The 25,761-nt window shown below is 38.0% G+C and overlaps 1 protein-coding gene across 1 annotated transcript in view; it reads left to right on the top strand.

Annotated features, from left to right (window-relative positions):
- TEX11 (testis expressed 11) overlaps positions 1 to 25,761 on the top strand; it is a 546,877-nt gene that overhangs the window by 268,175 nt on the left and 252,941 nt on the right. Inside the window, exons 14-15 of the mRNA XM_058291673.2 lie at positions 10,007 to 10,158; positions 16,526 to 16,611. Coding sequence (XP_058147656.1) covers positions 10,007 to 10,158; positions 16,526 to 16,611 — 238 coding nt within the window. The remainder of the gene's footprint in view (positions 1 to 10,006; positions 10,159 to 16,525; positions 16,612 to 25,761) is intronic.

Below are 25,761 nucleotides of genomic sequence, written 5' to 3'. Positions count from 1 at the left end.
TAACTTGTTTGTCTTTTTGTAGTTGATCTGTAAATTGCTTCATATAGTATAGTTGTTAAACTGCTATGAGATACATGGTTTCCCAATATTTTCTCCCATTCCGGGATTTGTCTATTTACTTTCATGATAAATTCTTCTGATACGCAATTTTTTTTTTTTACTTTTGATGGAGTACTATTTATTTTTTTCTTTGTTTCTTGGGCTTTTCATATAAAGTCTAAGAAAACATGACCTAACATAAAGGTCCTGAGATGCTTCCCTAGTTTTTTCTAGGGGTTTTAGGTTTCAACTCTTATACTTAGGTCTTTGGTCCTTTTTCAGTTAACTATTTTACATGATGTGAGATAGGAGTTGTATTAGTCAGCCAAAGGGGTGCTGATGCAAAATACCAGAAATTGGTTGGTTTTTATAAAAGGTATTTATTTGGAGTAGGAGCTTACAGATACCAGGCCATAAAGCATACGTTACTTCCCTCACCAAAGTCTATTTTCACGTGTTGGAGCTAAATGGCTGCCGACGTCGGCAAAGTTTCAGGCTTCCTGGGTTCCTCTGGGCTTGGCTCCCCTGTTTTCTCCACAAGGTCAGCTGTAGACTATGAGGCTCTCTAGGCTTTGTCTCTCTCCACAAGGTCAGCTGTAGACTATCAGGCGAACGGTTCTGTCTCTTTCCCCAGGGTTCCAGCTTAAGACTTTAGCATCAAACTCCAGCAGCAAAACTCCAACATCAAGAACCTTTAACCTCTCTCCTTTGCCATGCCTTTTATCTGTGAGTCCCCACCCACCAAACGGTGAAGACTCAATGCCCTACTGGCACAAGAGGTTTACATAATTACATAATCAAGTAAACCTAGAATCCAATATAATCTAATATGCCCAGAGGAAAAAATCAGTTTACAAACATAATTCAATATTTCTTTTTGGAATTCATCAATAGTATCAAACTGCTACAGGGGCCACCTTCTTTCCTTTCTAAAAAAAAATTATTAGAGAAGTTGTGGGTTTACAGACCACCATGCATATAATATAGGATTCCCATATACCACCCCCATCACCAACACTTTGCATTGGTGTGGAACATTTGTTACAATTGACAATAGCACTTTTGTGGTAAATGTTTATCTTTGTTACAGTTGTTAAAAAATTATTAAAATAGTACTATTAACTATTGTCCATAGTTAGCATTAAGTGTATTTTTCCATATGCCATCCTATTATTAACACCTTGTATTAGTGTTGTACATTTGTTATAATTTATGAAAGAACATTTTTATACTTGTGTTATAAACTATGGTCCGTCATCTTCAGTACGGTTCACTGTGTTTTACATTCCTATGCTTTATCTTTTAATTTTTATTCTTTTATTCAAGTAATATATACAATCTAAAATTTCTCTTTTTAAGTACATTCACCTATATAAGTCAGTGCTGTTAATTATGCTCACAATAATATAGTACCATCACCACCATCCATTTCCAAACCTTTAAAACCAACCTAAATAGAAATTGTATAAAAATTAAGCATCCACTCTCTTCTAACCCTAATCTATCTATGGTAAGCTATATTCTAGACTGTAACTCTATGAGTTTGCTTAATATAATTAGTTAATATCATTGAGATCATACAATATTTTTTGTTTTGTGTCTGACTTATTGCACTCAGCATTATGTCCTCTGGGTTCTTTCATATTCTCATGCATCAGGACTTCATTCCTTTTTATAATGGAATAATATTCCATTGTAGGCATATACCATATTTTGTTTATCCATTCATTGATTGGTGGACACTTGGGTTGTTTCCATCTTTTGGCAATTGTGAATAATGCTGCTAGGGGAGCAGATGTAGCTCAAGTGATTGAGCCCCTGCTTCTCATGTATGAGGTTCCAGGTTCAATCCCCGGTACCTCCTAAAAACAAACAAATGAAAAACCACCTCTCATTGTGGAGCAGATGTAGCTCAGAGGTTAAGTGCCTGCTTCTCAAGTATGAGATCCTGGGTTCAATCCCTGATATCTACTAAAAAAAGAAATAATGCTGCTGTGAACATCAGTGTGCAAATACCTGTTCAAGTCCCTGCTTCAATTCTTATGGAATTGAAACTAGTAGTGGGATTGCTGGGTCATGTGGCTTTTCTGTACTTATCTTGCAGAAAAAATGCCAAACTATCTTTCACAATGACTACATCATTTTTTATTCCCACCATCAATGAATGAGTTTTCCCATTTCTCCACATCTCTCCAACACTTGTAGTTTTCTGTTTTTGTAATGGTATACATTCTAGTGAGTGTGAAATATCTCATTGTGGTTTTGACTTGCATTTCTGTAATAGCTAATGAGGTTGAGCATCTTTTCAGGTGCGTTTTCACCATTTTTATATCCTTTTTGGAGAAACTTCTATTCAAGTCTTTTGCCCATTTCTGAATTGAGTTGTTTGTCTTTTTGTTATTGAGTTGTAGGATTTCTTTTTATATTCTGAATATTAAACCATTACCAGATAGGTAGTTTCCAAATATTTTCTTCCATTTAGTAGGCTGCCTTTTCACTTTCTTGAGAAAGTTCTCTAAAGTGCAAAAGTATTCAATTTTGAGGAGATTCTATTTCTTGATTTTTTCTTTTCATTGCTCTTATGTTGGGTGAAAAATATAAGAACCCACCATTTACCATAGGATCATAAAGATTCTACCCTACATTTTCTTCTAGGAGTTTTATGATCCTGACTATTACATTCAGGTTTTTTTGTCCATTTTGAGTTAATTTAGTATATGGTGTGAGATAGGGGTCCTCCTTTTTCATTCTTTTGGATATGGATATCCAGTTGGATATCAAGTTCTCCCAGCATCATGTGTTGAAGAGAGTGTTCTGTCAAAAATCATTTGAGGGGAGTGGATGTGGCTCAAGTGGTTGAGTGCTCGCCTCCCACATGGGAGGTCCTGGGTTCAGTTCCCAGTGCCTCCTGAAAAAACAAAAAGCCAAACAAATGAAAAAACCAACTCAGGGAAACCAATGTGGCTCAGTGGTTGAGTGCTGGCTTCCCACATACAAAGTCCCTGATCCCTGGTATCTTAAAAAAAAAAATCAGTTGACCAGGGAACAATGTGGCTCAAGCAGTTGAGTGCCTGCTTCCCACATGGAATGTCCTGGGTTCAGTTCCCATTGCCTCATTTGAGGAAAAAAAACAACAACAAGAAGCAAGCAAATCAAACAAAAAATCTAATTCATGGGAGCCACTGTGGCTCAATGATTGAGCGCCAGCTTCCCACATATCAGGTCATGGGTTCAATCTCTAGCCCCCAGTACCTCAAAAAAAATTAATTGACCATAGAATGTGAAGGTCTATTTTTGAACTCTCAATTTGTTTCCATTGATAAGTATGTCTGTCTTTATACCAGTACCATATGTTTTGGCCAATGTAGTTTTGTAATATGCTTAAAGTTGGGAAGAGTGAGTACTCTGACTTCATTCTTCTTTTTCAAGATGTCTTTGGCTATTCAGGGCCACTTTCCCTTCCAAAGACATTTGATAATTGGCTTTTTCATTTTGGTAAAGTGTGCTCTTAGAATTTTTATTGGGATTGTGTTGAATCTGTAAATCAGTTTGGGTAGAATTGACATATTAACAATATTAGGCTTCAAATCCATGTACATGGAATGTCCTTCCATTTATTTATGTCTTTGATTTCTTTTAGCAATTTTTTGTGGTTTTCTGAGAACAAGTCCTTTACATCCTTGTGTAAATTTATTCCTATGTATTAGATTCTTTTAGTTACTATTGTAAATGGAAATTTTCCCTTGATTTCCTCCTCAATGTTCTCATTACTAGAGTATGGAAATACTAGTGATTTTTGTATGTTGTTCTTGTATCCCTCCACTTTGTTGAACTTGTTTATTAGCTTTGTTGTAGCTTTTCCAAGACTTTCTAAAATAGGATCATGTCATCAGCAAAATAGTCAAAGTTTAATTTCTTCCTTTCCAATTTGGATACATTCTATTTATTTTTCTTACCTAACTGCTCTAGCTAGAACTCTTAGAATGTTGAATAACAGTGGTGACAGTAGGCATCCATGTCTTGTTCAGGATCTTAGAGGGAAAGCTTTCAGTCTTTCACCATTAAATACAATACTGGCTGTGGGTTTTTTATTATATGCCCTTATCATGTTAGAAAGTTTTCTTATATTCCTGTCTTTTTAAGAGTTTTTAATCAAAAGAAAGAATGCTAGATTTTGTCAAATGTGTTTTCTGCATCAATTGAGATGATCGTGTGTTTTTCCCTTTTGATTTATTAATGTGTTGTATTATATTAATTGATTTTCTTATGTTGAACCACCCTTTTATACCTGGGATAAAAAGCCACTTGATCATGGTGTATAATTCTTTTAATATGTTGTTGAATTTGATTTGCAAGTGTTTTGTTGAGGATTTCTTTGCATCTATATTCAGTAGAGAAGTTGGTCTGTAATTTTTTTCTTGTAGTATCTTCATAGAATAAGTTAGGAAGTATTCCCTCCTGTTTAATTTTACGGAACAGTTTGAGTGGGATTGTATTAATTCCTCTTGGAATGTTTTATAGAATTCCTGTGAAGCCATCTGATTTTTTGTTGTTGGGAGTTTTTGATGACTGATTCAATCTCTTTTCAAAAAATTTTTTCTGTTGTGATCTTCTGTATCTTCTTAGATCAGTGTAGATTGTTCATGTGATTCTAGGAATTTATCCATTTCATATAGGTTGTCTAATTTGTTGGCATACAGTTGTTCTTAGGGTCCTCTTATGATCCTATTTTTTGTGGGGTCAGTAGTAATGTCCCTCCTTTAGTTTCTGATATTATTTATTTCCATCTACTCTTTTTTTCTTTGTCAATCTAGTTAAGGGTTATTTCTATTCTATTTCCTATTCTCTAATTTTTACTGTTTATACTCTATTTTTACTGATTCTTTCCTCTGTCCTCTCCATTCTGTCATTGAGGCCGTGTATTGAGGTGTTTTTTTAAAAATTTGCTTATCATATATATTTCATTACTTGAGTTTTGTAACAAATTACCAAGAACTTAGTAGCTTAAAACAACATAAATTTACTCTGTTACAGTTCTGGAGACTAGAATTCTGAAAACAAGATGTTGACAGAGTCATGTTCCCTCGAAGGCTCTCCCAAAGAGAATCCATTCCTTACTTTTTCCTGATTTTGATGGCTATCATAATTCCTTGACTTGTGGCCACATAACTCCAGTCTCTGCTTCTGTGGTCACACTGCCTCTTCCTCTACTGCCTGAGTAATATCCCTCTGCCTCTCTCTTAGGATCCACCTTGATAATCCAGTATAATATCTTCATTTTAAGATCTTTATCTCAATCACGTTTACAGAGGCCTTTTTTCCAAGTAAGGTAACAACTACAGGTCCTGGCGATTAGGATGTGGACATATATTTGGGAAGCATTTTATCAGCCTACCACATTATAGTTTTCAGTTCTAAAATGTCCATTTGTTACTTTGTTGTACAGTTATTCCTTCCACATCATGGGTGTTAGGTGCACAGTGCCTTTTCAATCTGGAAAATCCGAGTGAAAATTTTTGGCTTTCCCTTCATTGAAGGCCCTCCCATATCATTGATGGGTCAATATCATAAAAATGGTCCAACACAGCCTTACCTACAAAAACCCTTTGCAATATTACCCAATATAAATCTATACGTTGTAACTGTTTCTTCTTCTTCCTCCTCTTCATTTGGCATCACTTCTTGTTTGGGAGCAGTCAGCTCCATAACCTCATCCTACATTAATGCTTCCAGGTTGGGGTAGAGTAACTCTTCAAATTCCCTTTCCTCCATATCCTCAAGCCCTTTCCCACTTTTTCTGTGTCATCTTCTGGCCTTTGCTTGTCATCTGCGGCTTCCACAAAACTCTCCCAAAATTCCCATCTAATTTCTTATGCCATCCCACTATATAACAAAACCATGATGGGGAAAGTCATGATATGGAAGGGATAACTACCTTCTATTTCTTTACTGTTTCTGTTTCTTTGCTGAGACTCTCTACTTTTCAGTTGGTTCTAGTATGTTCTTTTTTGCTCCTTGAAACTTTTTTTATGATGACTGCTTTAATATCCTTGTTAAATAATTCTGTCTTTGTCATCTTGGTGTTGGCGTCCCTTAATTGTCTTTTACAATCTCATTTAGACTTTCCTGGTTCATGGTATAATGAGTAATATTTTTTTGAAACCTTGACATTTTGAATGTTATTTTTATATTTTGGATCTTAGTCAAACCTGTTTTAGCTGTCCTTCTATGACATTGATCAGGTAAGGGGAGCAAGATCACCACTGTGTTAATACCAGGTAGGATATAAATCTATATTCTCCACTCATCTTTTATTGACAGTTGGAGAGAGGGGAAGTACTCATTACACTCCCACTAATCTTCCATTGGTACCATTTGGCTGGGAAGGCACACATGGTGTGTTATAGTTGTATGTCTTCTCCACTGAAATGGCAGGCAGAGCACCTCTTTATAGCTGGATGGTGGTGAAAGTCCTTATTCTGCATTTGGCCAGCCCTGACACTATGTCAGCATGGAGGAAGGAAAACAACTCATTACCACCAAGTGGGATTGGAATCCCAGGCTCAATCATATGATCTCCACTGTCACCAGGGGCATGGAAGGGGGATTCTTTACCACCTTGCAGGAATGAAAGTACTGGCTCCCCATTCGGCCTTCTCTAATACCATCCTGGTGAGTGTGTTGGGATGCCTCATTACATCCTAGTTAAAATAAAAGTATGGACTTTACTCAGTCTTTTCTGGCAGGGTTGGGAACGGGACCACAGTTTTCTCTGTGGTGTTTCACTGGAACAAACTGTTATCTGTCTGTTTTAGTCATGTTAGGCTGCCCCTTTCCCAGGCATTTGACTAGAGAGGACATATTTTTCTTGGGACATTTGATATTTGTATCCATTGGTGCTTTCTTCTTCCAAGCACCCAATTCAAGATATATGAAGTAAAATGTAAAACTAGGGACTTGTCATCAAGTCTTTCCTTGGTTCCCAAGGTCCCTAGTTGGTTTATTTTCTTACCTCCCCCTTTCAGAGTTTTCTTTTTTGTTTTATATATAATGTGAAGAGTTTTTAGTTGTACTTAGCATATCTACTACAGTTTTCTAGAAGTGGAAGTCCCCAATATGCTTTTTAATAGTTAATGTATTAAATTATGAATAGTGGCAATTTAATAATTTCTTTTAATTATTTCTACTTATAATATCCCAGTATTTGTGACAATTCTTATAGAAAAGCCTAGAAGATATTTTATAGCATATAACATTCATCAACAGTGTCTTAAAATTCTTTGGGAGAAATAAATTTATATACCCTGTCTTGTCACCTTGCAATTAAAATTTTATAAATGAATAAGAGAGAAGACGCTACCTCAAATGTGCATTTAACCTAGAATTAATGTTTAAATATGAAACTTACAAGTATGGGTAAAGGAAATATGGTGACATATTCCTGACAGCAAGTCACAAAACTCTTTTAGATTGTTAGCATTTTTTCATTTCTTCAGTTTAAAGAGATCAGGTTGGCGGCGGACTTGGCCCAGTGGTTAGGGCCTCTGTCTACCAAGTGGGAGGTCCGAGTTCAAACCCTGGGCCTCCTTGACCCACGTGGAACTGGCCCATGTGCAATGCTCATGTGTGCAAGGAATGCCCTGCCACTCAGGGGTGTCCCCTGCATAGGGGAGCCCCATGCACAAGGAGTGCGCCCCGTAAGGAGAGCCGCCCAGCACGAAAGAAAGTGCAGCCTGCCCAGGAATGGCACTGCAAGCACAGAGAGCTGACACAGCAAGGTCACGCAACAGAAAGAAACACAGATTCCCGTGCCGCTGACAACAACAGAAGCGGACAAAGAAAAAGATGCAGCAAATAGACACAGAGAACAGACAACTGGGGTTGAGGGGAGGGAAGGGGAGAGAAATAAATAAATCTTTAAAAAAAGAAAAACAGATCAGGTATACGAGGAAGAGAAGTCAATTAAAACTGATGTATAGTTAACTTGAATTAATGAAAATAGTACGGTGTTAAATCATTTTACTGTGTGTCACATCTATCACCATTGTTATTGTGACCCTAAATATTACCTTCTCAGGAACTCAGCAGAATACAGTGGAGTAAATTTTGGGATCAATTGTGTTCACATCCTGGATGCTGCTTTTTGTTCTTGACCTTGAGTCTTTTTTATGTGATTTATAGTCTCTCTGAGCATCAATTGAAAAATTAGATGATGTAACACACTTTGTAGTGTTACTATAAAAATTAAATAAGGTAATGTGTGTAAGATGCTTAGCACATGACCTAGCACAAAGCATATACTCATTTAATATTTATAACTTTTCATTACCAACTCTTCTGTGCTGGTATAAGGTTTCTTGAAAGCAGAGAAACTATTTTCTAAAAACAATGTCATATGCTACTAAATATTTCATATATTTATTATTGGAAGAAAATAGGGAGTTATTCATTGTTGCAGAATGGTTTTATTGATTTTTGCTTTTTTTTCTGTAGTTGACAGGAAAGACCATTTCAGATTTTCCACTTGTGTTTTCCTTTCATATAAATTTCTGTATAATAAGTAAATTTATACAAATGATTTTTAAAAATATATAGTTGTCTTTTGATATCTTGGTAGGGTTTTTCCTTCTTTTTAGGTTTGAAAGAGAATAGTAGGAGAAGAAAAGAGATGATGAATATCTAAAAATGAAATGGAACTGTAGGGAAAACCTTCTGATTCAAGATGGTTGACTAGCATCAGTAAACTACACAAAAACTGAAATTTCATTATACAGTGTTGGTGGTAAACATTTAAATTGGTACCACTATTTTGAAGGACAAATTTGGAGTATCAAAATTTAAAGTGCTTATATTCAGCATTATACATGTGATACTTCACAAGTTTCCAAGGATGTTTGCTGATGCATTGCCCATGTAATAATGAACAAAATAACTTGAATATCATTAATAGAGGAATGGTTAGGAAAATTATAGTATCTGCACCATTTGGAATTTTATGTGGCAGTTAAAGATAATAAGGTAGAGCTACATGTAATGATTTCTAAAACATTTTGCATGGGGGAAAAAGCAACGTATAAAATAATCTAGAGAGAAGCAAACAGAATGACAGCTACATATGTCAGGGGAAGCATAGGGAGACTGAGGTGATGAGTTTTGTTTGGTTGGTTGGTTTTTGGTTTTTATTATTATTATTATTATTATTACTGAAATAATGAAAATGCTCTAAAAAGATTTGGAGTGGTGAATGCAAAACTATGTGATTATACCTAATACTGTGGATTCTACAATTTGGATTGATTTATACTTTGTTAATATGTATCAATAAAATTGATTTGCTAAAATAAGCAATGTATACATCGTGTGTCATTTATTTACTTTTAAAAGTAAGTTTCATTCAGTACAGATATACAGATAAATACGGAGAGAAAGGTCTGGAAAACATACTCATGAAACTTAGAAATGGTTACTCCTGAGAAGGGAACTAGGACAGGATGGGGTCAAAGGAAAATGTCAGCGTTATCTTTACTGTTTGTGTTTTAAAACAATCAGAATGGACCGGTGCGTTGTTTGTGTAATCAAACATAAATAAAATTTTTTTAAAAGTTGCTGGCAGAGGGAACTGGTAAATTTGTAATGTCAGTTCGTGTAACTACTGGATCTAAGTTACCAATTTTTAAAAACTGGCATCAGTTCTGAAGAAAAAGCATAAATTAGATATTAAGAAAGAAATGATCTAATTACAGATGTTCACTAAAAGAAAATGTTTTGACTTAATATATTAAACTGACACTAAACTAAGTGATTTATTGTACACAAATAGGTTTATTTAGCAATTTAATTATACAGCCTAAGCTCAGATACACTTTTATCTGGTCTGTTTTGCTCGTATTGAAATAAACTTTAGTCCCAGTGACAAACAAACCAGCTATTCTATTCACAACACTTAAAATTGTTTCTCATTGAACAGAGAATCTGTTGGGTTTAACTTCCTGAAGATCATCTGTGAACATTTTAAGTCATCAGAAAATATTGGAAAAGCCCTAGTGCTCCACATTGACATGCTTTTAAAATGGAAGGAAGAACTCCCTGCCAAGGAGAAGATTGAAGAGATCATTATAGGTCAGTAGAATTTCTGCAAGTGCTTAAAAAGGGGTGTTAATACGCATACAATTCTAAGAGGTGAGAGCAGTAGCAAAATCCTCAAGTCAACTGATTTTCCTTTTTCCCACTTCCTATTTTTAACCTCAGTGACTTTTAGTAACACCATACCTGCCTAGAATCCACAAATTTGGCACGCTGGAATGAGAAACTAACTAAAAATAACAAAATATCAACAAAAGCAAATAATTCTCTGAGCTTAAAGCTCATGTGTAGAGGAAAATTGTGAGGCGAGAGGCCTAATTTTGGGTCTCTAGTTTGATCTCAAATTAGCTGTGTGCCTTTGGGCAAGTCAACAATGTTTCTGGATCTTTTTTTTTCCCAACAGTAAAATGAGGATGGTGAACTAAATTTGTGGTTTTCAAACTTCTTTTTTTTTTTTTAAGGATTTATTTTTATTTATTTAATTCCCCTCCCCCGGTTGTCTGTTTTCTGTGTCTTTTTGCTGCATCTTGTTTCTTTGTCCGCTTCTGTTGTCGTCAGCGGCACGGGAAGTGTGGACGGCGCCATTCCTCGGCAGGCTGCTCCCTCCTTCGCGCTGGGCGGCTCTTCTTACGGGTGCACTCCTTGCGCGTGGGCGCGGGGGACACCCCTGTGTAGCACGGCACTCCTTGCGCGCATCAGCACTGCACATGGGCCAGCTCCACACGGGTCAAGGAGGCGCGGGGCTTGAACCGCGGACCTCCCATGTGGTAGACGGACATCCTAACCACTGGGCCAAAGTCCATTTCCCTCAAACTTCTTTTTAGCAGCAACATCCTTTTGTGAATCAATTTTACTTGAACTCGCTGAGTTTAAGATATATGTAGGGGATTTGAATCTCTGGACTGATAATATGACACCCAGGCCCAGAGCCTCAACAGACTTCAGCTCCTACACTTTGACTTATTGGACTTACTCCACTCAGCTAACATGGAGTTGAAGAAGGTCAACCACCACAACATGGAGCCTAGAGTGTCTACAACTAGAAGCGGGAAGAGTGCATCCAGTACCCATGTGGAATCTAAGCCCTCACTTGACATAGGTGTGCAATGGACACAACCAATCCAATGTCCACAGAGGAAATGTGAAATGGGTGTGGGAACGGTAGCCATGGGGGCTGCTGGGTGTGGGGAACGGGAGGAAGAGATGAGATGTGGAGGCTTTTTCGGGACGTGGAGTTGTCCTGGATTGTGCTTCACGGACAATTACGGGACACTGTAGATCCCCCCAGGGCCCACTGGATGGAAGGTGAGAGAGTCTGGGCTATGATGTGGACCATTGACTATGGGGTGCAGTGATGCTCAGAGATGAACTTACCAGGTGCAATGGATGTATCACGATGATGGGAGAGAGTGTTGCTGTGGGGGGAGTGGGGGGCGGGGGCGATGGGGTTGAATGGGACCTCATATATTTTTTTTAATGTAATTAAAAAATAATAATAATAAATAAATATTTTTTTAAAAAAATTTTACTTGAACTCTGCCCCAAATACAAAAGATTAAAATATATTTTCTCTGGTTAAAGCAGAGATATAGAGCTAACTCTGCCAGCTTTCCTTTAACCTTCCACATCTATAAAGAACCCCTAAATCCTGAAGAATACAGAAAATATGATCCTTTTTAGAATATTCTCTCCCCCACTTCATCCTTCCAACTATACACATACGTAGAGCTGTATCTATATATGTTAACTATGTTAACAATGAGGTTTTTTTCTGAGTGGTGGCATTTTAAGTGATTTACTGCTTTCTTCTTTATGCGTTACTGTATTGCTTGAATGTTTACAATAAGTATGCATCATATTTTTATAAAATCAAAGCCCTTAATATTTTTCTAAAAGGAAATTATTTGACTTAGATGATCTCTAAGAGCCTTTTGAATTCTAGAGTTTATGAACCATATTTTACTGATGGCACTCTCCCTTCAGACTCTCGCTAAGAATCTACTTATTTTTTGACATAATTTTGATAAGCTTGGTTATCTGGTTTTCAACCCTTTGTATTTTCATGGTAGCATATTACAAATGGCAAGAGGCTCTAAATGGTAATAAACAGAAAACCTGACAAGGGAGGACAAAAAATTCTATAAGTTTTACAAAACATATTCAAATATTTTATTTTAGTTTTTTTCTTCTTTATTTTCTTTTAAATGTTACATTAAAAAAATATGAGGTCCCTATATACCCCCCACCCCACCCGTGCCACCCCTCCCACATCAACAAACTCTTCCATCATTGTGGCACATCCACTGCACCCGGCGACAAATATTTTATTTTTTTTTAAAGATTTATTTTTTTTATTTATCCCCCCCAAGTAGTCTGCTATCTGTGTCCATTTGCTGTGTGTTCTTCTGTGACCATTTCTATCCTTATCAGTGGCACCAGGAATCTGTGTTTCTTTTTGTTGAGTCATCTTGTTGTGTCAGCTCTCCATGAGTGCGGCACCATTCTTGGGCAGGCTGCACTTTCTTTTGTGCTGGGTGGCTCTCCTTACGGGTGCGCTCCTTGTGAGTGGGGCTCCCCTAGGCGGGGGACACCCCTGCGTGGCATGGCACTCCTTGTGCACATCAGCACTGTACATGGGCCAGCTCCACACAGGTCAAGGAGGTCCGGGGTTTAAACCGCGGGCCTCCCATATGGTAGGCAGACGGCCTATCCATTGGGCCAAGTCTGCTTCCTTGTTTGTTTGTTTTTGTTACTGCATGCATGGAATATCTTTTTCCAGCCTTTCACTTTCAATTTATTGGTGTCCTTGGGTCTAAGATGAGTCTCTTGCAGACAGCGTATAGATGGCTCATATTTTCTTATCCATTCTGCCAGTCTGTGTGTGTGTGTTTTTTAAGATTTATTTTATTTATTTCTCTCCCCTTCCCCACATTGAGTCTGTGCATTTTGATTGTGGAGTTTAATCCATCAGTGTTCAACGTTATTATTTTAAAGGAATTTCTTATTTCACCCATTTTGACCTTTGGGTTTTAGCTGTCATTTTACTGTCACCACTCTTTTGAGACTTTTAGTTATTTTTACTGATATAATCTTCATTTCTAGACTTTTTATTTTATTTTTTATTATATTTTTTGAAGATACATAGATCACAAAAAATGTTATATTAAAAAATGTAAGAGGTTCCCATATAGCCCCCACACACCTCGCTCCTTCCACATTAACAACCTCTTTCATCATTGTGGCACATTCATTGCATTTGGTGAATACATTTTGGAGCACTGCTGCACCACATGGATTATAGTTTATTCTCTTTCAAGCCTGTCTCTCCTGTCTTTTCTTTTCAGACTGCATCATGTCCTTTAGTATCACCTGCAAAGCTGGTCTCTTGGTTACAAACTGTGTCAGTTTCTGTTTATCTGTGAATATTCTAAACTCACCCTCTTTTTGAAAGACAGTCTTACTAGATTTAATTCTTAGCTAGAAGTTTTTCTCTTGTGGTATCTTAAATATATCGTACCATTATATTTTTGCCTCCCTGGTTTTTGATGAGAAATCAACACTTAATCTTATTGGGCATCCCTTATATGTTATGCATTGCTTTTCCCTTGCTGCTTTTAGAATTCTCTCTTTGTCTTTGGCATTTTACATTCTGATTAGTACGTGTCTCAGAGTTGGTCTATTTGGATTTATTCAAATGGGAGTATGTTGTACTTCTTGGACACAGAAATCTATGTCCCTCAATAGGGTTGTGAAATTTTCTAACAATATTTCTTCAAATATTCCTTCTGCTCCTTTTCCCTTCTCTTCTCCTTCTGGGACACCCATTACATGTACGTTTGCATGTTTCTTGCTGCCCTTTATTTCCCTGAGACCTTGGTCAATATTTTCCATTCTTTTCTTCATCTGTTCTTTCTATGTCTCCTTTCAGAGGTCTTTTCTTCAAGCTCACCAATCCATTCTTCTGCCTCCTCAATCTGCTATATATGATTCCATTGTATTTTTTATTTCATTTTATTGTGCCTTTCATTCCCATAAGATCTGCTGTTTTTCTATGTATGCTTTCAAATTCTTCTCTGTGCTCATCTAATCTTTTTAATATCCTTAATCTCTTTAGCCATCTCATTGAATTTATTAAGTAAATTTGTTTGATCATCTTTAATTAGTTGTCTCAACTGCTTTTTTCCTCTGGAGGCTTCTTTTTCCTTTAACTAGTCCATATCTTCCTGTTTCTTGGTATGGATTGTGAATTTTTTGTTGACATCTTGGCATCTGGCTTACTAGATGTATTTACTCTTCATGAAGTTTCTCTCTTTAATTTAGGCCTTTCTTGCCCTTTCTTCCTTGCTTGTTGTGTAGTAGGAGCCAAGGATATAGGTGGTGCTGTACTCAAGCTGCCTACATTGCCCCAAGGACTGATGAAGCTTCTCCTACCTTTCTCCTCTGCCAGGGGTAGGGATAAAGCCACAGCTGTGTGTAGTCATCCAAGTCATGCAGGCCTAAACTATAGTTGCCCAGAGAGACTGATTAAGCTTCACACCCTTTTCTCCCCTGCTTGGGGCTGGGATGGAGCTGCAGGTGTGGGCAGTAATCTATGTTGTGCGGGTCCAAAATTTCACTGCAGTTTGCCCCGGTTGACTTTGGACTATTGAGTGTGTCCCAGCTGAATGTACATGCAGTTACCAGGAGAGGCCGGTGCATGTCCAACCAGCTTTCTCCCTGCCAGAGGTAGGGCTAAAGCCTAGGTTAGGACTGCAGTTTGATCTGGGTGAAACGAACCAGTCCCTGTCTACACTGTGATTTTCAGTCAGCCCCACTTCCCCTCATGCCAGGGGCAGAGTCAAAATAGCAGCTACCAGCCTCTTTTTGACTTGGATAAGTTTGAACTTCAGCTGTTTCTAGGGTTATATTTTAGCCAGCTGAATTTACTAATCAGTAGCTAAAGTTGGTGGCCAACCGCCTCTTTCTCCCCTGTTTTTGGGAAATGGAGCTTCCCAAACCAGCCACAGAAGAGCTCCTGAGGCGACTTGCACTACCAGAGTAGGATGATCACCAGTCTCCAGGCATGACCCGTATTTTCCCACAGAGGCTGGCACAGGTCCCTCCAATTTCCTCCCTGTGAGAGGTAGGGCTGGGGCTTAGGCTACAGCTGCAATCCAGTCTGGATGGAAAGAAGACTGTCCCTACCAGCACTGTGATTTTCAGTCAGACCAGCTTCCCCTCATCCTGGGGGCAGAGTTAAAATGGCAGCTACCGTTCTCTTTCTGACTTAGACAACTTCAAAGTTTAACCGTTCTTAGGATTATACTTTAGCCCGCTGAATTTACTACTCACTAGCTGAAGTTGGTGCCCAACCTTCTCTTCCTTCTCCGTTTTTGGAAAGTGGAGCTTCCTATTCCATCCATGGAATAACTCCCAAGGCGGCTTGTGCCACCAGTGGAGGATGGGCACCCGCCTTCTTGATGTGATGTGCTCTACTCATGAATCTTCTCTGCAGAAGCATTCTCCTTCTATTTTTTCAAAGATGTTGCAGGATACTCTTTTGGTGTTCTGGAGCCCTCAAACAGGTGCTTTAGATAGCTCTGGGAGATTACTAACTGCCCTATAGCACCAGCTAACTCTAGGAGCTCCTTACTCTATTGCCATCTTGCTGGTTGTCCTCTAAGTGTTATAATATTTTAAGTAGGTTCATTGAGTAACTTTGTACACTCATGTGAGTATTTTTAAGTCATGGAACAAACTACATTTACTGACAGTCCTCAGGGGTCAGAGTCCCTCAGAGTTATAATTGAGACTTTTGTGGAAGTTGAGAGTTTATGCCAAAGGGGTACAAGAGGAGGGGTTATTAAATTCTGTCTTCAACCAGAATGCTATTATAACTTAAACTTTATCGTAATGTGCTAATGCATTTGAACCCTGTAAATGTCTAGAGCAAAAACAACCAGACATGAGTTATAATTTAAAGTGATAAAGTTTGTGTGTAAACATGGCTTTAAAGTATTTTACAAAGGCTTTAAGGTATAATCGGCCTTTCTTGTGAACTTGGTCTGATCTACTTAGTACATAATAGTTCTTATTAATGACTTATGGCATTGCTGTCTTCTCATTCACAATAACACTATTAAGGTACCAGGTGATCAAATTTGGAAAATGGAAAATAAAGTAAAAATAGACTAGTTTGGGAAGCTATCACAGATTGATGGGAGAATTACTGTGTACCTAGCAAACTCTATATTATATAATCAATTTTCCTTGTAAACCTAAAATTGATGATGAAAACCTGTCTGAATATGGTTGTGTTTGTAGCCATTACATAATGATTATTGGTTCTCGGTTTATAGTTGGCACTCTTTATTTAATGTAATAGATTTGTATTCCTGTTTTTAGAGCTTGTTTTTTTTTTCAGGTCACCAAACTGGAAGACAATTAACAACAGAATTAGCAGGCTGGTTGCACACCATTCTGTGGAAAAAAGCTGCCAGAAGTTTTGAGGTTTGGGAATATCTATTTTCATTCTTTATATTCTTTCTCTAACCCATCAAATAAAGTGTGTTCATTATAAAAATTAGAGAGCATCAAATACTTAAATAGCCCCTCTCTCTAAGTCCATCTGTTAAATATTCATAAATGTAAGATGCTCATGGGCATTGTACAAGAGTTTATTAAAAAATAATGACATAATTCCACCCCATTAGGAGTTTGCAGTGTATAGAAGTTACATCACTGATGCTAGGCTCTAGCAATGTAATTTATTTTTAAATGAAATACAAGAAAGAGGGATTTTGTTCCCTTAAAAAGCTTTTGTGGACTTCCACTTCTGCCTAAGATTGAAATATAAGGACCTGATTTACCTCCTTGTCTGGACAGCAGAAAAAAATGAGAAGAAAAAATAGGTGGAAAAACAGTTTTAAGCACTAGACATCAGACAACAAAGGAGAGTAATTCCTTGCAGACAGGAAATAAACAAATTGAAGGTTACAATTGCTTAGCTTACTGCCTTGATTTTCTAGGCTGCATCATAGGAAGGGGAACTAAGGTGGAACCTGGCACACATTCTGAGTTGAGTTGGTGAAGCTGAGAGTCTGGGAAGACTAAGGCAGCTAGAGTTCATAGGACAGAGTACCAAAAAGGAAAGGACATCTCAGATAGAGAACATCAGATCAGAGTAGGACATCTCAGATAGAGAACCTCAGATCAGAGTGTCCTTCTCCAATATTCAACAGAGTACTGATTAGGGCATACATGGGAAGAAACTAGCTGGAGTGAGGGAAAGAACCATCCAAAAACATGAGAGGGAACCACACTTAGACAAGGCTAGGAAAAGAGCCTCTTTTTACCAATTAGACTGGAAAACTTCTTAATTCATCAGGAATTGGGTAGAGAGCTCACAAAAGTCTTGTTTCAGTAGTAGGTGATAATTAGTCCTAGACAGAACACTGATCTGTACCCACCTGAAAAATCGTGAAAGCATGGCCTGAAAGGATCGAAGTGTTCCCAATGAACTTAATTACTTCCCAGAGCAGAGAGCTCAAGAATATATTTATAGAAATGTAACACTTCTCAGCCCCCAAAAGGTAAAACCCACAATGTCTGGAATCCAAGAAAAAATTACCAGTCATGCAAAGAGACAGGAATATGCAACCTACAATAACAAGAATAACCATTATTTTACAAAGACCTAGACTAACACAGAAATTAACATTAAAAGGGAAGAACATATTAAAATAGCTATTATAATTGCTTCCTATACCTCCAAAAAGTTGAATCGAGGTACGGAAAATATAAAAAGACCCAAAACAAACATCTTGATATGGAAATTGTAATGTCTCGGATGAAAATTAAATTATATGGTGTCAATTTAGACATTGTAGAAAAGATTAGTGAATCTGAAGTCATAGAAATAGAAACTATCCAAAATGAAGCACACAGAGGAAAAGAAAACCTAAAATATTTAAACTAAAAGAATTAAAAGAGCATAAGTGGGGAAGCGGATGTGGCTCAGGTGACTGAGCTCCCGCCTATCACATGGGAGGTCCGTGGTTTGGTTCCTGGTGCCTCCTAAAGAAGACAGCAAGCTGGCATGACAGGCAGGCACAGCAAACTGATGCAACAGGAATGATGCAACAAGAGACACAAGAGTGAAAACATAATGAGAGACACAGCAAAGCAGGGAGCAGAGAATCCTGGTGCCTCCTAAAGAATATGATCAAGACAATCAGCTGATATGATGGGGCAGGCATGGCAAGCTGATGCAAGAAGATGACACAACAAGAGATACAAGAAGAAAAATATATAATGAGGGGCACAACAAAGCAGTGAGCGAAGGTGGCTCAAGTGATTAGATGCCTCCCTGCTGCATTGGAGGTCCCAGGTTCAGTTCCCGGTGCCTCCTAAAGACACAGCACATACCAAGTACAAACAAGGGGGTGGGGAGAAAGAAAGAAAGAAAATCTTTAAAAAAGAAAAGCATCACTGAACTGTGGGACAACTTCAGGTGACTTCTTGTATTGGATAACTGGAATCACCAAAAGAAAGAAATGTGATAAATATTTGAAGAAATAGTACCTGAAAACATTTAACTTAAAGAAAACTATATACTCACAGATTTAAGATGCTTAACAAACCCCAAACATAAAAAACACAAAACTCTACACCAATGCACTTAATAATTTTTTCAAAACAAGTGATAAAGGGAATATCTTTAAGCATCCTGTAAAAATGGCATATTATGTGCAGTGGAACAAATAAAGAACATCAGATTTCTCATCAGAAGTAATACAAGTGATCACACAGTGAAGCAATATCTTTAAATAATGAAAGAAACTGTCAACCTACCAGGCGCAGACACTAAAAAACTGAAATAATTCAACACCCAAAGACCTACACTCCAATAAATTTCTTTGAGCATAATGAAACTGGTACCAGTTGGAAATGTGGATCTATAAAAAAGGAATGGATGTTAATGCCAGAGGACTGGGACAGCATTTTCTAGGACCCTCCACCCTGGACCTGCTGGTCAGAGCCATAGCCACAGAGACTCTGCTGCCTGATCATTCCACTGCTACCTCTGCCTGAGCTCACAGACTTTTTCAAAAGTGAATTTTATATAATTTTGACCAAGGTGACAGCACAAGATGCTCCAGGGTGCTGTTACTCACAGAGTCTTATAACAACTAACAAAAACATGAAGAACCATCTTCCTTGAAATTGGAAAATGGTTAAAGTTTTGCAGTAACAAGTTAAGTCCCAAATCAAGAAAACACACCTTTAACAAAAAATAGGAGAAGCTCATGGAATCCTTGCTGGCTTCTCCCCTACCCCCACCTGGCATTCTGGGTGGAATTTTTCTCAAATTTCCTCCTCAGGTTGCACCTCAGTAGCAAACAGAAATGCTCTGGTTTTGCAAGAGACTTGGAGAAGAGTATAGAAATGAAGATTAATTAGGGAGGGTAAATTGAAAGTAAAAAGACAGACAATAGTATATGTCAACAGAAAGCAAAAGGACAAAATGGATGAAGTAACTAAGGTCCTTACAGTAATAACATTGAATGTTAATGGCTTGAACTACCCAATCAAAAGACATAGACTAATAGAATGGAGGAAAAAATGAGTCCTCTATATTTTGTCTACAGAAGACTCATTTCAGACATAAGGACACAACCAGGTTAAAGGTGAAAGATTGGAAAAAGATATTCCATGCAAATAATAACCAAATTATTACAAATGACAGACAAATAGATTGTAAATGCAAAACTGTTATAAGGGATGAAAAAGGGCATTATATATTAATAAATGGGGCAATTCACCAGGAAGAAATAAGTATACAAAATATTAGGCACCTAACCTGTGTGCTCCAAGATACATGAGGAACATGCTGGCAAATCTGAAGGGAGAAATAGATGTCTCTACAATATGAGTGGAAGACTTCAAGACACCACTCTCAGTATTGAATAGAACTTCTGGGTAGAGGATAAAAAAAGAAACCAAGAGTATGAATAATATGATAAATTATCTAGACCTAACATATTTATAGAACAGTATACCCCCAAAACATTAGGATATACATTCTTTTCAAGTGCTCACGAATCCTTCTCCAGGATAGACCATATGTTGAGTCACAAGACAGGTCTCAATAAACTTACAATGATTGAAATTACACAGAACACTTTCTCTGATCATAATGGAATGAATATAAATGAGTATAAATTGATAACAGATGGGTAAAGGGAAATTTCATAAATACATGGAGATAAAACAACACACTCTTAAATACTCATTGGGTCAAAGAAGAAATTCCAGGAGAACTCAGGAAATACCTTGAGATGAGTGGAAATGAGAATAAAGAATATCAAAACCTGTGGGACACCACCAATATAGTGCTGAGAGGGAAATTTATAGCCCTCAATGCTTATATTAAAATAGAAGAAAGAGATTCTCTTGAGGCGGGGCAAAATGGCGTCTGAGTGAATGCACCTCACAGTCTCTCCTGCAAAGAAACGGCTGAGTGGGGTTGAAGTCTTGCCAGAGCAGGGTGTTTGGGGACTTGCAAGGCAGGAGGTGTATGAATGTTGATTTGGAGAGACTGTGACAGAAGTAGTGCTTGCTAAAGGTAGAATTGCGAGTTACAAGAACAGAGGTTGGAAGTTCTGGGGAGGCGGGACCCTTCCCCCTAGGGCTGGCAGCCACAGTGTTCCCTGAGAACTGTTGGTTGTGTGGCAGCGTTCCCAAGTCCCATGTTCCCCAGATGCATGGTCCCCAGGTCTGTGTCCCCTAAGCCCTCGTAGCCCACATTCCACAGACCCACAGACCCCGAGTTTGCAATATCCTGGACTTCCCTTTCCCGAATCCAGCCCTCCCTGAGGTTCAAGATTACCCTAGCCCTCCCTTTTGGACTGACTCTGTGAGTGGGAGGGATTTGGTGGGAGGTGCAGAGGGGTCAAAAGAGTGCAGGTTCAATTTTCTGGTCACCCCTGTTTTTTTGTTTTGTTTTGTTTTGTTTTGAGCTTGGAGGAGCATACCAACTGGCTTGGGGAGAGTGTGGGAAAAAAGGAGAGGCAAATCTGCTGAGAAAGCCCAATTTACCTAAATGCCTGGGATAGAAAACTTGGTCTGGGAGGAGGTGGAGTCAGAAAATCAACTAGCCCTCCTGTGGCACACATAAGGGAGAGGGACTGTAGGATGTGCTTTCCAAGCTTCCAATAACATATTTTGGGTTCTTGGTGAGGTGTGGGTGCTCTCTCTCTGGAAATTAAGAGTCATTGTTTTTTGTGCAGAGCTGGTTCAACGAGGACCCACATGAATCTCCTACTGGGCCTCTCAGGCAGCGTTCCTGCTGCCCTGGGAGAGAAGGACGTGAGGAAGGGAGAAGGGGGGAATGTCAGATTCCTAAGCATTTTATTTAACTGCAAAGAGGATTCCTTGCTTGAAACTTTGTCTGATATTTTGTTGGTTTGTCTTCTTGTTTTTCCTTCTTCTTTATCCTCTCACGGCCCTTTTTTTCTTTCTTTTTTCTTTTTTTCTCTTTTTTCTTTTTCTTCCTTGTTTCTCCCTTCCCTTTTGTTCCCCTTCTTTTTTCTTTTCTTTCTCTTCTTTTTTCATTTTTTTAAATATTAAGTGCTGCAGGGAGTGCTTCACATTTGCTGTATTTCCTCATCCTCTATTTCCTCTTTTCTATGTGTATTGATTTTGGCCACCAACACTATCCCCTTTCCTCTACATCTTTCTATCCTCCATCATTTATTGTTTCTCTTACATTAAACCTTTCTTTGTTTGCCCCCTTATTTTTCTGACTTTTTACTTCTAATACATTTGTTTTGTTTTCTTTCTCATAATCACTCTTTATATTATTGTCCTTTCTTTTCTCTTTCTGTCTCTCCTGAACACACTGACCTTTTAATTCACACTATATTCCTCCCCCTATTCAGTTTACTGTTTCATTATACAACTCTACTTTCTTGCTGTTATAACTCTACATACCTTACATGAGTCTAATATCCATTCTCCTAGATCTCACATGGCTCCTTTGTTACTATTTACTGTCAACACTACTATAATTTGTTTTCTTTTCTTATTCCTTTTGCTTTCTCTGGCCCTAACATTTTCCTTCAAGTGAACTTAGCCAACAACAAGGAAATAGAATAAGAACAAAGTGACAAAGAGAAGACATAACACTTAAACAAAGACAACTACTAATTAAACCCCAAAACTAGACAAAGAAACTAAGCAACTGATTAAACCTGTCAAGATAAAATAATGACCAAACAGCAACAAAAAACTACAAACCAAACCAATCATCAGGAAAACAAGACCCACTCCAATGAACAAACTAAAAACCAGGAAGAGGAACAAAACATCAAACAAGTAATTAAAACTCTCAAAACATATATTAAGGACCAATTTGATGAAGTGAAGGAAGAGATTAAGAATATGAAGAAAACACTTGGAGAGAATACAGAAGAAATTGCAATCATACGCAAAAAGATAATGGATATGATGGGGATGAACAGCACAATTCAAGAATCAAAAATTCACTCTCAGAAGGTACCAAGGAGACTTGAAGAGGCAGAGGAAAGAATTAGTGATGTGGAAGAGAGTCATCTAAAATCACACAGATAGTAGAACTGATCGATAAAAAGATAGAAAATATTCATCAGGGACTTAGGGACCTGAATGACAATAGAAAACGCACAAACATATGCATTAAAGGCATCCCAGAAGGAGAAGAAAAGGGAAAGGGGACAGAAGGGGAGTTGGAGGAAATAATGCTTGACAACTTCCCAAACCTATTGAGGGAGATGGATGTACATATCCAGAAAGCACAGTACACCCCAAACAGCATAAATCCCTACAGGCCTACCCCAAGACATATACTTGTCAAAATATCCAATGCTCAAGACAAAGAGAAAATACTCTCTAAAGTCACGTATATCACTAGAAGGAAAGCTAAAAAATGAAACGTGGGAACATACACCACAGTGAACCTTCTTGTGGTATTGTTATTAGTGCATTTGTAAGAATATTTTTCTCTGAAACCAAAAAAATTGTACATTAATGGTACAAGTTGTTAATAATAGGGTGATCATGATGGTTAGGCGGTTGTGTCAACTCAGCCAGGTAATTGTGCCCAGTTGTTTGGTCAAGAAAGTACTGGACTGAGTGTAATACAAGGACATTTATGGACTATAATCATCAGTGAGTTTATTGCATAGATGACTGATTACATGTACAATCAACAAAGGAGATTGCTGTCAGCAAGGAGAGATGTTTTATCCAAGGAGATTGCTGTCAACAAGGAGTGAAGTTTTATCCAATCAACTGAATACTTTAGAAGGGGAATTGATTTCAGCATTCAGAGAGAATTTTCAAGCTTGACTTTGGGCAGCCAACATCTCTTGTGAATTCATCCAGGACCTTCATCGGAGTCCCAGGTTTGCAACTTGCCTGTGTAATTTGGACTTGTGCATCCCTGCAGTCATGTGAGAGAATTTGATAAAGTCTTATACTATTTAAAAAAAGAGAGAGAAAATACTAAAAGCTTCAAAAGAAAAAAGAACCATCACATACAAAGGAGGCTCCATGAGATTAAGTGCTGATTTATCATCTGAAACCATGGAGGCAGGAAGGCAGTGGTATGAAATAGTTCAGGTACTAAAAGAAAAAAATTTCCAACTAAGAATAGTCTATCCAGCAAAGTTAGCATTCAAAAATGATGGGTAATTCAAAATATTCACAGATAAACAGAAACTAAGAGACTATGCCAACAAGAATCCTGCCCTTCAAGAAATATTAAGGGGCGTTCTGAAAGGAGAAAGGAAAAAAGAGAGACAGAGTTGGAGAAGAGTGTAAGAGCAACTAAAAAGACAAAACCAGAAAAAGAAAATCAAACAAAATATGACAAACACAAATCCAAAGAAAATATGGCTAATATAAGTAATTCCTTGAAAGTAATAACACTAAATGTCAATGGATTAAACTCACCTGTCAAAAGATTCAGATTGGAAGATTGAATAAGGAAATATGACCCATCTATATGCTGTCTACAAGAAACACATGTTAGACCCAGGGATTCAAGGAGGATGAAAGTGAATGGCTGGAATGGTGGTTGCTGGGTTTGGGGAATGAGAGGAAGAGATGAGATGTGGAGGCGTTTTCAGGACGTGGAGTTGTCCTGGGTGGTGCTTCACGGACAATTACAGGACACTGTAGATCCCCCCAGGGCTCACTGGATGGAACGTGGGAGAGTGTGGGCTATGATGTGGACCATTGACTACGGGGTGCAGTGATGTTCAGAGATGTACTTACCGGGTGCAATGGATGTGTCACGATGATGGGAGAGAGTGTTGCTGTGGGGGGAGTGGGGGGTGGGGGCGGTGGGGTTGATTGGGACCTCATATTTTTTTAATGTAATTTTTAAAAATAAATAAATAATTTTAATAAAAAAAAAGTGAATGGCTGGAAAACAATCTTACAAGCAAACAATAACCAAAAAAAGGGAAGGAATAGCTATATTAATATCAGACAAAATAGACTTTAAATGCAACACAATTGTGAGAGACAAAGATGGGCACTACATAATAGTGAAAGGGATAATCTTTCAAGAAGAAAGAACAATCATAAACACTTATGCTCCTAACAAGCGTGCCTCCAAATACATGAGGCGAACACTGGAAAAACTAAGTAAAGGAATAGATGCTTCTGCAGTTATAGCGGGGGACTTTAATACAGCACTACCAACTTTGGACAGAATATCTCAAAAGAGAATCAATAAAGAAACAAAGAGTTTGAACAATATATTAGAGGAGCTGGACATAATAGACATGTACAGAATATTACACCCAAATGCAGCAGGATACACATTCTTCTCAAGTGCACATGGATCATTCTCCAAAACAGACCACATGTTAGGCCATAGAAAAAGTCTCAATGAATTCAGAAAGATTGAAATCATACAAAATAATTTCTCAGACAACAGTGGAATGAAGCTCGAAATCTGCAAGGGCCAGAGACCCAGGTTTGGCACCAAGATTTGGAAATTAAGGAACACACTCTTAGAAAAATAGTGGGTCAAGGAGGGAATCTTAAAAGAAATTAATAACTACCTTGAAACTAATGACAATGATAACACAACATATCCAAACTTATGGGATGCAGAAAATGTAGTACCAAGAGGGAAATTTATAGCCATAAATACATACATCAAAAATGAAGCAAGCACTAAATTGAAGACCTAAATGCACACATAGAGGAATTAGTAAAAACAAAACAAAACAAAACAAAAACCAACAAACTAAACCCAAAAGAAGAAGAAAGAATGAAAGAAAGAACAAAGAACGGCAAGAACCAGGAAGGAAGGAGGGCCCAACAGTGGGCTCCTGATACTAATGGTTATGCTTTTGAGCCTATACAACTGCAATAAGAATAAGGCCTAGAGTAGCACTGTGCCTGGGAGTTTCCTCCTGACAGCCTTCATGTTACTCAAATGTGGCCACTCTCACAGCCAAACTCAGCATGTAGATGCAGTGCATTCCCCCCAGCGTGGGACATGACACCCGGGGATGAGCCTCCCTGGCACCGAGGGATCACTACCACATACCAGCTGAAGATGCAACTAAAAAAGGACCATGAATTAAAGGTTCAACACGG

Source organism: Dasypus novemcinctus, chromosome X, assembly GCF_030445035.2.
Source record: "Dasypus novemcinctus isolate mDasNov1 chromosome X, mDasNov1.1.hap2, whole genome shotgun sequence".
In the NCBI taxonomy this organism is placed as follows: domain Eukaryota; kingdom Metazoa; phylum Chordata; class Mammalia; order Cingulata; family Dasypodidae; genus Dasypus; species Dasypus novemcinctus.
Note: the sequence above shows the minus strand (reverse complement) of the source record. Positions and strands in the feature narration are given on the sequence as shown.